At 46.9% G+C, this 13,871-nt stretch overlaps 1 protein-coding gene across 2 annotated transcripts in view; it reads right to left on the reverse strand.

Annotated features, from left to right (window-relative positions):
- Nucleotides 1-417: 417 nt before the first annotated feature.
- The window catches only part of FECH (ferrochelatase), a 303,513-nt gene continuing 290,059 nt past the window's right edge, over nucleotides 418-13,871 (reverse strand). For both annotated transcript variants that reach the window (XM_086960443.1, XM_086960442.1), the window contains one exon: nucleotides 418-1,660. In XM_086960443.1, coding sequence (XP_086816569.1) covers nucleotides 1,526-1,660 — 135 coding nt within the window. In that variant the 3' untranslated portion in view covers nucleotides 418-1,525. The remainder of the gene's footprint in view (nucleotides 1,661-13,871) is intronic.

Here is a 13,871-nt window from a genome sequence, read left to right on the forward strand (position 1 = left end):
GGAATGCCATCAGCTCCAACATGAAGTGGTATGACTTTCTAGCGTATATTATATATATATATATATATATATATATATATATATATATATATATATATATATATATATATATATATATATGAAACAATCCGTGCTGCCTCTCGCCCGGAGCCCAGTACTGGAAACCGCTGCGCAGGAAGAAGAGAGGAGACCTCAGGTGCAGTGAGCAATACTTCTTTATTGTTTCCTCGAGGAAGCGGCACACCACAGCATGACGTTTCGGCCTACACAGAGTCCTTGATCACATGATATATATATATTTTTTAAACAGCCACATTTTAAACGTTACCATTTACTCTGGGGTTGGTAATGCTGTTTTTCAGCAATTGGAAAAGGTAGAAGAATGACAAAGATTTAGGAAGAACCGAACGCTCCTTAAACACAAATTCTTATGAGATTTTATTTTCAAGTTCAGTTTACGACAGGGGCACTTGCAAAGATACATCTTCATTGTGATATTTCAGCGTCCGCCACCGACAAAAACTGAATCCAAATAGACTTTCTAACACATTCCACAAAAGTAAAATTGAACTCTTAGGCGGAAGGCGATATTCTGTGACTGCAACCTGTTTACTTCGGTAGGTTTGAACACTGAACCCCTGAGGTCCTGGATATATCATAATTTCTATCAATAACGTGTAAATTGATGTTTTCTTGCACTTTATTCCTCTTGAGACTTCAAGTACCATTGAAAATGTCACCAAAGAGGACAGGCCGGACCCACTGTAAAGCCTTGTGGATGAGGCCTACTCTGAACAACGCTGACACACTGTATTCAAAGCAGTCTGAATGGGTACTTTAAATAATTCCAATTCTACGCTACTTTGAAAACAGTTTGTTCACAGCAATTAAGTGTGCTTATACTTTAATAATATAAAACTGAAAGACACGTGTACACATTAACTGTACATGAATACTGCGCGAATACAGCATATTCTAACATTTGTAAAACATGAAGAATCAATGCATAGTTATCTGGTAGAGCATGTCTCTGAGTATTGCTGCTGCCTTCAAGTATCGCTGCTACAAATGGACTTTACTGGCCAATGCGAGAGCAAACCAGAGCTTTTAGGGCACAGGGTGGAAGGCACCCAGTTGTAATAACTCAAGATGTATCTTATTGCATCTAAAAACGTTGCACATGAACTTTAATTTGATCATTTACATGGAAGGCTGAAATACATACTTTTCTGATGCGACATAAGTTCATGAAAAAGTCCACCAGTGGCATTTTAATGGCACGTTTTTCTAGTGGTTAATGTCGGACTCTAATGTACAGAACATAACCTCTCCAGTGACATATTTGTGGTCATTGGAGGAGACTGGAAGTAAGCAGGAGTACAAATAACAAACCAAAAACCAACTTGTCTTAGATTCTAAGGAAAAATATGGAGCGACATTTCAGGTGCTTTGGGCGCTGCACTCTCAGGCGGTCTTCCTGTGCCGCTAGCACTTAGATGTTTAATGTCACAGTTCTGGTTTAATGTCACAGTTCTTGACTTGAGAAGAAGGACTTGGCCTCTCCGCAGACAGGATTCACGCAAAGTGGGCACCGTAGGGTTAATTGTTTGGAACATACTTCGTTTGATTTGATGTGGGAATAGGCCAAGTCTGCCAGTGCCTAAAAACAAAGAGATACATATTTAAATTACATTCTTGAATATAACCGAGCATTTACACACATGACTTTCTGTACAGTGTTATCTTTGAAGGCTATCACCTTTTCGATGGCACACCACAAAACAATTCAGTGTTCCTGCTGCTCAACAACTTCATATTTAGAAGGTGGACCCAAGATATGCACTAACACAGGCATGATTTCATTGAAGTAGAAAAGCCAGACGGTACAGTGTCAGCAGAACAGCATACCCGGCTCCCAGTTCTCGACTTTGACTTAACAATCAAGGGCTGAGCTCTCAAGTTTGAGTCCATGTATTTCGCCTGCATTAAAATACCAGTAGGCCTGTACACCATTCTATATTCAGGACTAGAAATATTAGCATGAAACTCAAAAACCTGGACAGGATGAGCCACTCACACGAGGACCTAGGAAACTTGAGAACGCTGCAATGGCACCCTTTGTAATGTATAGCAGGATTCTCCAAAGTCGGTCCTAAAGGGTCTGATCCATGCCAGATTTGTAAGATTACTACATTGATCTAAATGGGGATATGCTAAAAATCTGGCATGGAACCGGCCCTCCAGGACCGATTCTGGAGAACCCTGATGTATAATAAATGACACAGCTAATCATGGCATTGCAAGTGCATTAATCCATGTCAGCGAACAGTACTGCATAGACAATGGTATACAGTGCAGCTACACCAGGAGATTGTTCCTGTTATGTCCCCTCCACCATGCCTTCAAATTCCATTCTTTCCACTTTAAGGCCATGCAGATCCTGCAAGCTCCTTTCCTGCAGTAGCAGCAGCACTCGCAAAGCCACCTTCCACTCAGACACACCGGGCTGCTGGGCCATTAATTTCTGTGTATACTGGTATGAATATTGAATGCACTGTAGTAAATTATTGTAGCATGTACTGTTCCGTCAACGTTTAAATGTATCAAAATATAACAGTTTGAGTTCACAGGTCAATTATATTGAGAGTGTCATGCCATACCCCTATGCATCTCTGGCTATGCACACCCATGTGAGTGGCTAGTAAATATATACTCAATCCTCCCCCTATGAGGGCCGCACATCCACATTAAGACCGTACTGGTATGACAGCGCATCTCTCAAAGTCCTGTGCCCGATGCATCGATGTTACAATGGATCAGAACTCTCCTGCTTGAAGAATGTTTTGAGACCCATCATCCTTCTTGTTCACTATCCTTAGGTGCATTACTTCCCTTGTTAATATTGGAAAAATAGATATACTCAATGATGCATGTGTATATAAAATCAAGATCGCATCACAGTTGTCAAAATTAACTGATATGACCTCTCCATCAAGCCAGAGTCAGAAATACGTGATCAGGCAGGTCCTGCGACCTAGACCTGAGGCAACTAATTGACAGATCACAGATGGGGTGGCACGTAGCCAGTAGATCAAACAAGCAAACTGGAAGATCAGTCCCACAGATAGGCAACACCACCACAATGGTCCGGGGAGATTGGCCTCAATATAGCAGTCATGGCCGGAGGTGTGCGCACATTCAAAAACACCACAAAGTTAGATGCCACATGAAGTTACGAACACTCAGTCAATCAGGTCACAGCAAACGCAGTGATCACGTGCTCCTCATGCCGGACTTCTGGACACGTAACCCACTGGGCCCTCATTGTGTCCACGCAAGGTCGAGAACCACCTGCATATGTTATCAGGTGGGACTAATTTATGACTCCACAACTAGGCCCGTATTCCTCTTCCTAAAAAGGATCTCTGAATTGTTTTATGATGCTCCAAGAAATATACATAATGGCACTCGTATCAATTGTACTTTGAGACCGTCCTCGGACCCCAACCCTGTAACTGTTCTCCCGGTCAAAGAGTTTTATTAAAACAACTGTTCCTGTATTGCCAAACAGCTGTCTCTTGTTTTTTCAAGGTAAATTTACATTTGAGCAGGCCTGTTCAAGTCACTAAGCCGCGAGTGTCTTGGGCCCTAAATTGTGGAAGGATCTCCACATTCATTCAAGTTACCTCACTAATTATTAAACAATCAGAAAGAGTCTGATAACCTGGCTGTTTTGTTGATGTGAGAATTATGACCGATCCCGCACATACTGAGGCCAATACCGCTCAACTAAGGTATTTGATATATTTTTAAACGCGAACATGCTGGAGGATGAATGATGCACTCAAATATTAAATCAAATCAATGGTCTCCATTCATCTCTTAACCTGTGAAGGTGGGTGTTTATACGCTGCAAAGTGTCACAACATGATGTACCGTGCAGTAAAGTGAGAATGGAGAGAACATGTGCTATGTCAGATAAGCATAAGGATTATATGATGAGTTAGCAAAACACACAAGATGATGGACGGAATGTTGCACAATGGCAAAACATTCACCCCCAGTCACAAATCTGGGTTTAATCCATTGTTATTTTGGTCACCAAGCCACCCCAGTTCAGACATGGCCATATGCAAATCAGTTTTGACCCTGTGCCTCATGGGAACAGTCCAGCCCGAACTGCCAAGCTATGTCTTTCCTGGACCGGAATCAAGCATCCTAGGACCGGTTTCTGGCTATCAGCCGTCTTCAGCCAGGATAGCTTGACTCCAGTGGCCTGGTGAGCACGGGACCCACGTCTGGGCATACCCTTCCCACATAGGGTGAACAGCAAAATACACAAGATGATGGACGGAATGTTGCACAATGGCTAAACATTCACCCCCAGTCACAGAACTGGGTTTAATCCATCGTTATTTTGCTCACCAAGCCACCCCAGTTCAGACATGGCCATATGCAAATCAGTCTTGACCCTGTGCCTCATGGGAACAGTCCAGCCCGAACTGCCAAGCTATCTCTTTCCTGGACCGGAATTCGGTCCATCAACTGTTTCTGCATTTGTCACCCCGAGTGGGATGGGTATGCTCAGACGCGAGTCCCATGCTCTCCATGCCACTGGAATCAAGCTATCCAGGCTGATGAGGGCTGAAAGCCCGAAACCGGTCCTTGGATGCTTGTTTCCAGTCCAGGGAGGACCGGTCTTGGCAGTTCGGGCTGCCCCATGGGGCACAGGGTCAAGACTGATTTGCATATGGCCATGACTTTCCCCAGGTGTCAGTCTGGATCCGAGGATTTTTCTTTAGCAGTACCCCTGCACGTCGGTAGGTAGCGTCGGTTGACACCGCAACAGTCGTCGTGGTCACCGGAATGACATCGCAGTGCCTACTTACATGAAGCCCCTGCGAACTGACGTCAGTTCTAACACGACATTCCATGCCAAAAGAGCAGAGCGATGCAAGACACTGACCACTGGTGCACCACAACTATGGCCCTGTATGGGAGTCCCTATCCCTAGAAATCAGTTCGCAGAGCTGTAAGGATGGGTGGAGCGGTAAGGAATCTACAACTAACATATGTCTCTTACAGATACATCAATACCGAAGGTAAGTAACTTCTTTATCTGCAAGAGACAGTTAATTGTAGATTTCTTACCTTAGAATATATACCCTAGCAATAACCTCTCCAGAGGAGAGTCTGCAAACCAAGTTCAGATGAGAAAGTTCTGGAGGACATAAAGGCAAAATAGCCATCCCGCCAGACTTGGCTGTCCAGGCAGTAATTTCTGGTAAACGTGTGCAGAGATGCCCACGTGGCTGTCTGGCAGATATCAAGGAGTGGGACTCCAAGTGCCAATGCCGTGCTTGCTGCCGAAGCCCAAGTGGAATGAACACGCAACCCCACTGGAGCAGATCTTTATTCAAAGGACAATCCATCTAGAGATGATACGTTTTTGAACAGCCCGGCCTTTTGTGGCACCTACATATCCAATAAAGAGTTGATCATCCACCCTGAAATCTTTGGTGCGGTCAAGGTAGAATGACCGTGCACGTTTAGGGTCCAGACGGTGGAGTCTCTACTCCTCCTTAAATGGGTGCAGAGATGGGAAAAGGGGCAAAGTGATAGATTGTCCTACATGAAATGGTGTAACCACGTTAGAAAGAAACAAAGACCTTGTTCTAAGCACCACTTAGTTAGGATGAACAGAGAAGAAAGGGGTCTTGGAAGACAGAGCTTGAAGCTCACTAACCCTGCGAGCAAAGGTGATGGCCACAAGGAAGGCAGTTTTAAGAGTGAGAAGCCTGAAGACAGTTATGAAGAGGTCGAAGGGAGCACACATAAGGTATGTGAGAACAAGATTCAAGTCCCACTGTGGCATTATGAAAGGAGATGGAGGAAAAAGATGAGTAATGCCCTTAAAGAACCTAGTAACAACATGAGACTTGAAAAAGGATAGCTGATCAGGCAGCCGAAGAAAAACAGAGATAGCTGCAAGATACCCTTTGAAAGTGCCCAGAGCAGAGCCCTGCTTGGCCAAAGAAAGTATATACAAAAGGACCTCTGAAAGAGAAGCAGAAAGGGGATACACAGCCTTTGCTGTGCACCATGCCACAAACTTGTTCCATCTATAGGTGTATACAGAATTATTGGAGGGATGCCTGGCTGCCAAGATGACATTACAGACAACAGTTGCGGCTCAATCTCCACGCAAGGAGGAGGAGACTAGACAAGTTTGGGTGGAAAACCGTCTCCTGCTGCTGCGACAGAAGATCCTCCTGTAGCGGTAGTCTGATCGGAGGATCAATGGCCATGCTCAGAGGCTTGAGGTACCAGACTCTTCGTGCCCAGTCTCGAGCCACAAGAATTACTTGATCCTGGCGCGCTTGACCTTCTTGAGCTCTCGAGGTGGAAAGATGTACAGGAGGCCGCAGTTCTATTCATGATGAAGTGTCGCCGAGCGAGTGCCACCTTGGAACTCCAACCCGCAAAGCTGCTGACATTGTGCGTTCTCTTTGGTGACAAACAGATCCAACCAAGGCTCTCCCCACCGCTGAAAGAGACCTTGCATCACCTCTTAGTGAAGACGATATTCGTGATCGACCAAGCACCAATGGCTGAGTTTGTCCGCCCTAGCATTCATAGAACCCACCAGGTGTTCAACCACCAGGGTCATGCCCTGATGTTCCATCCACGTCGAGAGGTAAAGAGCCTCTAGACAAAGAATCCACAACCCCACCCCACCCTGTTTGTTGCAGTACCACATGGCGGTGGTGTTGTCTGTAAACACCTGCACCACTTTCCCTTTGAGAGAGGAAGGAATGCCTTCAGTGCAAGTTGGATTGCAAGGAGCTCCAACAGGTTGATTTGGATACCGGACTCAACCAGAGACCAGACGCCTCTGATCTTCGCCTCACTCAGATGGCTGCCCAATCCCAGCAGTGACGCATCTGTCACCACCGCTTGATCTGGTTGGGAAAGGGAGAGGGATCTGCCGCTGACCTAATCTTGGTTCGTTAGCCACCACTGCAGTTGTTGTGCAGTTCCCTTTGAGATCTGAACGTAGTCGGAAAGATTGCCCTGATGCTGCGTCCACTGAAACTTCAGATCACACTGCAGAGCCCGAATGATCCACTAGCAGCCTCAAATGCATTCTCACCAAAAATCCGGGATAGAGGCTGAAACATCGATATCATAGCCCGAATATCCCAGACTTGCTGCTCTGGAGGATAGGCTCAAAACTGCACTGTGTCCAGAACAGCTCAGATAAAAGGGAGCATCTGAGAAGGAGTCAGGTGTGAATTCCGCACATGTATAGTGAACCCCAGCGATTACCGGAGGTCCGCAGAGTCTAGAGGTGGGAGATGACAGCCTGGGCCAAGCCCGCCTTCAACAGCCAGTCGTCGAGATAGGGGAAGACTGGAACCCCTGATCTGCGCATATGAGCTGCGTCCACCGCCATCACCTTTGTGAACACCCGATTACACCCGATTACAACCACAAACTACTTCTGGCGCAGGGACCCACTCTATAGCTCCCCTGGCCAAGAGAGCTAAGACTTCCTGGCAGAGAAGTGCCAAATGATCCTCTGATACGCGTCCGCGGCCACGCAGAGGATGGGCAGCTTGCGTGAACTGGTGGCTAGACTGGGCCGAATGTGGTTGGGTACCCCTTCCGTAGCCATGAAAAGGACGAAAGGCAGACTGGCGTGGGCGAAAAGGCACAGTGAGGCCAAAAGATCTGGCCGTTGCTCTAGAATATTTAAAGAGCTCCAGCGCAGAGTCTGCTTTGTCGCCAAAAAGGTGACGGCCATCAAAAGAGCATGTCCATAAAAGTTGACTGGACATCCCCGAAAAGCCAGACGTCCTCAACCAGGCGTAGCGCCTAAGGGCTACTGACATGGCAATCATTCTGCCCAGTGAGTTGGTGGTGTCCAGTCCACATCTAAAGGTGAATTTCGCTGCATCTCTCCCATCTGCAACTGCCTGAGAGAGAACAGCCTTGGCTTCCTCTGGGCACTGAGGCAGCACCTGGGCGACCCTATCCCAGATGGTATGGGATCAGCAGCCCAAGAGGCACGTAGTAGTTATCAACCATAGTGCCAACTTGGAGGAAGAGAACATTTGCTTTCCAAGATGGTCCAGCTTCTTTGATTCCCTATCTGGAGGGACAGAAGGAAATGCGCCTTTAGAAGAAGAGGCTTGTTCCACCAAGCTCTCCAGGGAAGAGTGTTAGGTCAAAGACACTGGGTCACCCGGGGCAGGGCGATGGCTGTAGCCAATCGTCCTCTCCACGGGAGACCCTGTGCTGGGCTTGGACCAAGTGCACAGGAGGACATCAGTGAGGGCCTTACTGAACGGCAATAGGGTTTGAAAGAGGAAGCCACAGGCTGAAGCACCTCTGTAGGTAGGTTAGTCCTGTCTGCCACCGAAGGGAGCTCAAGGCCCAAGAACTCAGTTGCCCTTCTCACCACCAAAGAATAGGACACTCCCTCCTCCATAGCCACGGTAGGTGGAGAAAGCAAACCAGTGCCTGGAGAGGTGTTCAGACCACTGGTATCACCCGGGTCCTCTCGCCAATCCGGTTCTTCTAGCTGGTCAGTTAAAGGGCCCAGTGACCCTTCCCAGACCTCATCAATACCCTGTGGTTGGTAGGGAACAGCGGGAAGGAACAGGGGTACAATGTACCCTCCAACATCGGTCCTGATGTCGGCCGACATCGTTCCGGCTTCGGTTCCGATTTGTGGATGAGGATGGGAATGGCGTCATCGTTAGGATCGGCACCGGGGATGGTTGGGTAAGATCAATCCCGGTCGATCTGGATCCAGAGCTGGATCCATGGGGCTAAGGGGGGCCCGCTGGGGCCGGAGCCCCCATCGAAGGCCCAGGAACCCCGACCTGTTACGCGGGCCCGAAGGGGCGCCGGCAGTCGGGCTGCCCAAAGACAAGATGTAAGGCCTTGTAGAATTGCTTACGTTGGGCAGGGTATGCTCTGGGAAACGGTGGGAAGCGCAGAGTCAGCCCTGAAACAGGTGCCAGAGACGATGATGCGACGATGCTCAGAGTGCCACGTCGAGTTAAAGGACGGACGGGGAGAGGGTGAAGAGCACTTGTGCTTCTTTGCCTTCTTGTGTTTCGACTTACCCGAAGACCTCGATTACTTAGAGTGCAACGAGGAGTCGGGGCTCAGCAAATGGCCCCGAGACCTTCTTCTCGAATGAGACCGGGAACGATGTGGAGCTGACTGCCGGGCCTCCAACAACTTTCGGGACTACTCCTGCAAAGTCTTCAGGTGCATGGCACAGCAGTCAGAGTACGACTTTGGGTCATGGTCGTGCTCCAGACACAAGCACACGAGTTGCGGGTCAGTCATCATCATCATCTTGTGGAAGGACCCGCAGGATTTGAAGCCGGTCTGACGTTGTGACATCCCTCGCACAGCAGGAGTCTAAGACTTGAAAAAGATGTTGCCAAAAGTTGCAAAAAGAGTAGCCACAAAAGGCTAAGGGGTAGCTCTCTCCGGATCTGCGCTAGGTTGGCAGAGAAAGAAAAAAAGCTGACGTCAGCGCGCAGGGGCAACATCTAAGTAGGCACCACAATGTCATTCTGGCGACCACTATGCCACCTACTGACACACAGGGATACTGCTAAAGAAACTTTTCCGAATCCAGACTGACCCCTGGGGGAAATTCTAAAGGTAAGGAATCTGCAACTGTCTCTTTCAGATTGACATAATAATAGAGCAATGGATGAAGAGGGCTGGCTGAAAGCCCCTATAAGTAGGTACATTATACATAGATTTTTACTAAAATCAAAAGGCCTTGGCTATCATCACAAAAGCGGTACAAAAGGGGGTGGCAATGGACGGAGCATCTGAACCAATCAAACACTCACACCCAGTCAAAAGATCTGGGTTTAATCCATCACCGTTCTTTAGCCCACTCTGCCACCCCAGTTCAGACATGGCTATATGCAAATCAGTCTGACCCTGTGCCTCATGGGAGCAGTCCAGCCCGAACTGCCAAGCCATGCCTTCCCTGGACCGGAAACAAGCTTCCGAGGACCGGTTTCTGGCATTCCAGCCGTCTTCAGCCCGGCTTGCTTGAATCCAGTGGCAAAGTGAGCAAGGGACTCACGTCTGAGCATACTGTGCCACACTTATGGAGGCCAAAAGCGGTACAAAAGGGGGTGGCAATGGACGGAGCATCTGAACCAATCAAACAATCACACCCAGTCAAAAGATCTGGGTTTAATCCATCACCGTTCTTGGCTATCGTCACACCTAAAAATGGGTATAGCCCTAAGTTCAGAGATCTACAAAATGGAGGGCGGTCAGTTCAAGTGCCCAGAACTGTGCCTTTTAGGATAGCAGGGTCAGTGTGCAGCCTTAAAGGAACCACACATTTTTTTTTCTCTGAATAGCAGGCAGCTGTACATGCCTATTTGGGCATTTGAAAATTGTTTTCCCTTTGTTCAAAAAACAATAAAACAAGTTAAGATGGCAGCCTTCCCAATGTATTCAATACATCTAGAGGCTAGGATCTGTCTTTTAAAAACTCAACAGTGTCCATAAAAGTGAAAGAACATGCTTAACACGTTAAACAGACAGTATGGTTTTAATGCTTTAAAATATGTTTTCCAAAAGATGCATTTTAACCAAATGTCCAATGAGGAACAGCCCTATTACAAATTGCAATGAATTCCGATTCCCACAGAAGCTCTGCGGGAATTCGTATTTCAATTGATCAATCATTACATTTGTAAAGCGCGCTACATACTCGTGAGGGTCTCAAGGTGCTGGGGGGAGGTGTGGGTGGTTTGGGGGGGTGACTGAGGGGGGACTCGAAGAGCCAGGTCTTGAGAAGTCTTCTGAAGCCCAGCAGGTCCTGGGTCTGTCGTAGGCTGGTAGGGAGAGTGTTCCAGGTCTTGGCGGCGAGGTAGGAGAAAGATCTGCCGCCGGCGGTGGTTTTCTAGATGCGTGGAACTGTGGCGAGGTTGGCAGAGCGGAGGCTGCGGGTGGGGGTGTAGAAGCTGAGTCGGTTGTTGAGGTATTCTGGTCCGGCGTTGTGTAGGGCTTTGTGTGCGTGGATGAGGAGTTTGAAGGTGATCCTGTTGTTGACGGGGAGCCAGTGTAGGCCTCTCAGGTGGGGTGTGATGTGGCTGCGTCGGGGGACGTCGAGGATCAGTCGTGCAGAAATGCGTATTTAAAATTTTGTTTATGTTGGCAGGCCTAGAGGGGCGTGGTTTGGACGCTGGCGAAGATGGCAGCTTAGGCGCCCTCCTCCTCGTATGGCAAACTTCGTATTCCTTTTTGACAGGGCTATTGAGACGCGTTAATGCTTTTTTCCGTATATCCAGAAGGCGGAACATAAGAGGCACCTACTGTCCCTATTTCTGGCTGTCCCGATGGCTTGCCTGGTATCAGAAGAGGAGCCGCGGCGCGGCGCTGGCCTGATTTCCCCCACGGCGACCTGGCAGCGGACCTGAGCGCTGACACAAGAGCGCCCTTGTACCCTTGAACCTACGATCTTCGGCGGAGCCCTAGCGCTAGTAAGTGCGCGCTCCTACATATACGCCCGCACACGCGATCGACTTAAAGGGAACCTCTGCCTTACAGCAATTGGCAGTTGCACGGTTAGATCCCTGGGGTTCTAATTCAACGACCTTGGAATTTGTTATTTGGGTTCTGGAGACTGTCCGCCATTATTGGCTATTGCTCTCCTTGCAGCACGACTACCACAAAATGGCGGACGCCCCGAGGCAGCGCAATGTCTTTCCTGACCACCAGTGGCCAATATCTACCGCTTTTTGACCCTGCACCTTGAAAATACAATAAGCACTGGCTGTATTTAATAAGTTGTGTGTATTTTGAACTTTGAAATTTCGTCTCCTGCCACCCTGTTGCCTTGTTGCCTGACCTTAAAATGGCCACCTCTAACACTACCATGCCTACTCCAAGTTCTGACTGTAAAATGGATGAATAAATAAGAAATGGATGCCAAATAAAAGCCTGCAATTCCAGATTAAGTGCCTGCCCGCTCTCTGCTAACAAGTGGGCACCTCTGTGGGCAAGTGGGCTCTGCTAGTAAGTGAGCACCTCTGCAATTTTCTTATTTCCTCATTTCTGTATTTCATCTAGTGAGGGAAGTCTTCACACCTATTGGGGTAATAAGCAGACTCTACACCAACTTTGAAGAAACAGCACTCATGTCGGTTTGTCAGAGTGCATTAAGGAAGTATTAAAGCTCATCGCTCACCACGGCATCCCTCCAGTACTAAAGCTCATCGCCCATCCTAGCCCATTCGCCTTCTCATAATTCTCTGAGATAACGGATCAAGCTGTTTCAAGTCACAATACCTACAAGTGTGACCAATGGGTCATTGGTTACATCCCCAATAGGCACTCTATGTTGGTTCCTCTCTGAATAAGGACTCCAATTCAATTTCTTTAAACAACGTTTGTATTGTTTAAACTCCTTTTCTTTTTTGATTATGTTCATTGTAATTGATCTTCAAACATTCTTGTGAAAATATTTTTCTTTTTTCAAACACATTTCTTTTCGAGACAGGTATACATTTATAAGCTCCAATGCATTTCGGGCATCACTTGCCCTTCCTCAGGGAGCAGTGGCTGTTGAGAATACAAATGTAATCAAAATCACAACTCTCATTTCTGTACACTTTCAGTCTTTATCATCAATGGTTTAATTTCACACTATGCGGGTTTTTTTTTTAATATGTCATACTGTGTGCAGGATAAATGTGACCTTTATCACCCATGCCGTGATGCAATTACTAAAGAAACGCACTTACATGAGAGTCGGAAACAGTCTGAACTCCCGATCTGCATGTGAAAAATTACGCGAGTCAAAAAAAGTTCAACATCGTGCCAACGAGTGAAATGCCGTGCGGCATTTAGTTCGTGTTACTAACCTTGAGCTCCGGTAGAGTTTCTTTCAAAAAGATATGTGCCGCTTTACTCGACAGGTCACGCCGTCTCCCGGTGTTCGTGCTCTGTTGTAGCTAATGCTAGCAAAGTTACTTCCGTGTCGCTCTGACGCGGGTATGGATAATGAAAACATACTACGCTGCGCGAGTTTGGAAAACAGACTGCATGTCAAATTCGGGGGCGCTAGTTGGGAAACAAACTGTATGTTAAAAATACGCTAATAAGCCGAAAAATATATGTATAAAAACGGAAAACGTGCGGGTTTAATTAAAAAACGAAAGTAATTTGAAAAGAGAATTTCCCGATATGAGCAAGGTGAAGAACTGACAATGGGGTCATCTCCCATGTCAAACCAGTTGTACCCTGACCATGTTGTAGGCACTGATGCCTACTTCGAGTTTGAATCATGTGTACATGTTTTTACATTTATATGACATTTCAGATTATTCATATTTACAAACAACAAAACAGTTTAATCCGTTCGTTGAGTCCATTCGGTTTCAAGGATCCCAACTTATGGATCCAGAGGTTCTCTCTTCGCAAAAGGAATTCGTTATTGTCTCTTCCTTCTTTCTTTTCAATAGTTTCCAACACCAAAATTTTTAGTTGAGAGATGTTGTGATAAGCTTCCATGAAATGGGATGCAACCGCAGATTTGTTGTTCTTTGTGGGAATATTGGATTTTTGCTCTACTATGCGTGTCTTAAGTTTTCTTTCCGTCTTACCAATGTAAACCTTTCCGCAGGGGCATTTCAGTAAATAAATGACGTTAGAGGTGTCACAGGTTGCTGTGACTTTTAATTTGATGTTGTGTCCCCTCATAGGGTGAGTAATCACGTTACCTGTAATGACATTGTTGCAATTGCTGAAGTTGTAGCACGGCTGTGTACCTCTGTGTGGTGTTGAATCCGGTTTCTTTTGTTTGAGTA

Source organism: Lissotriton vulgaris, chromosome 3_1 (assembly GCF_964263255.1).
Source record: "Lissotriton vulgaris chromosome 3_1, aLisVul1.2, whole genome shotgun sequence".
NCBI classification, from domain to species: Eukaryota; Metazoa; Chordata; class Amphibia; order Caudata; family Salamandridae; genus Lissotriton; species Lissotriton vulgaris.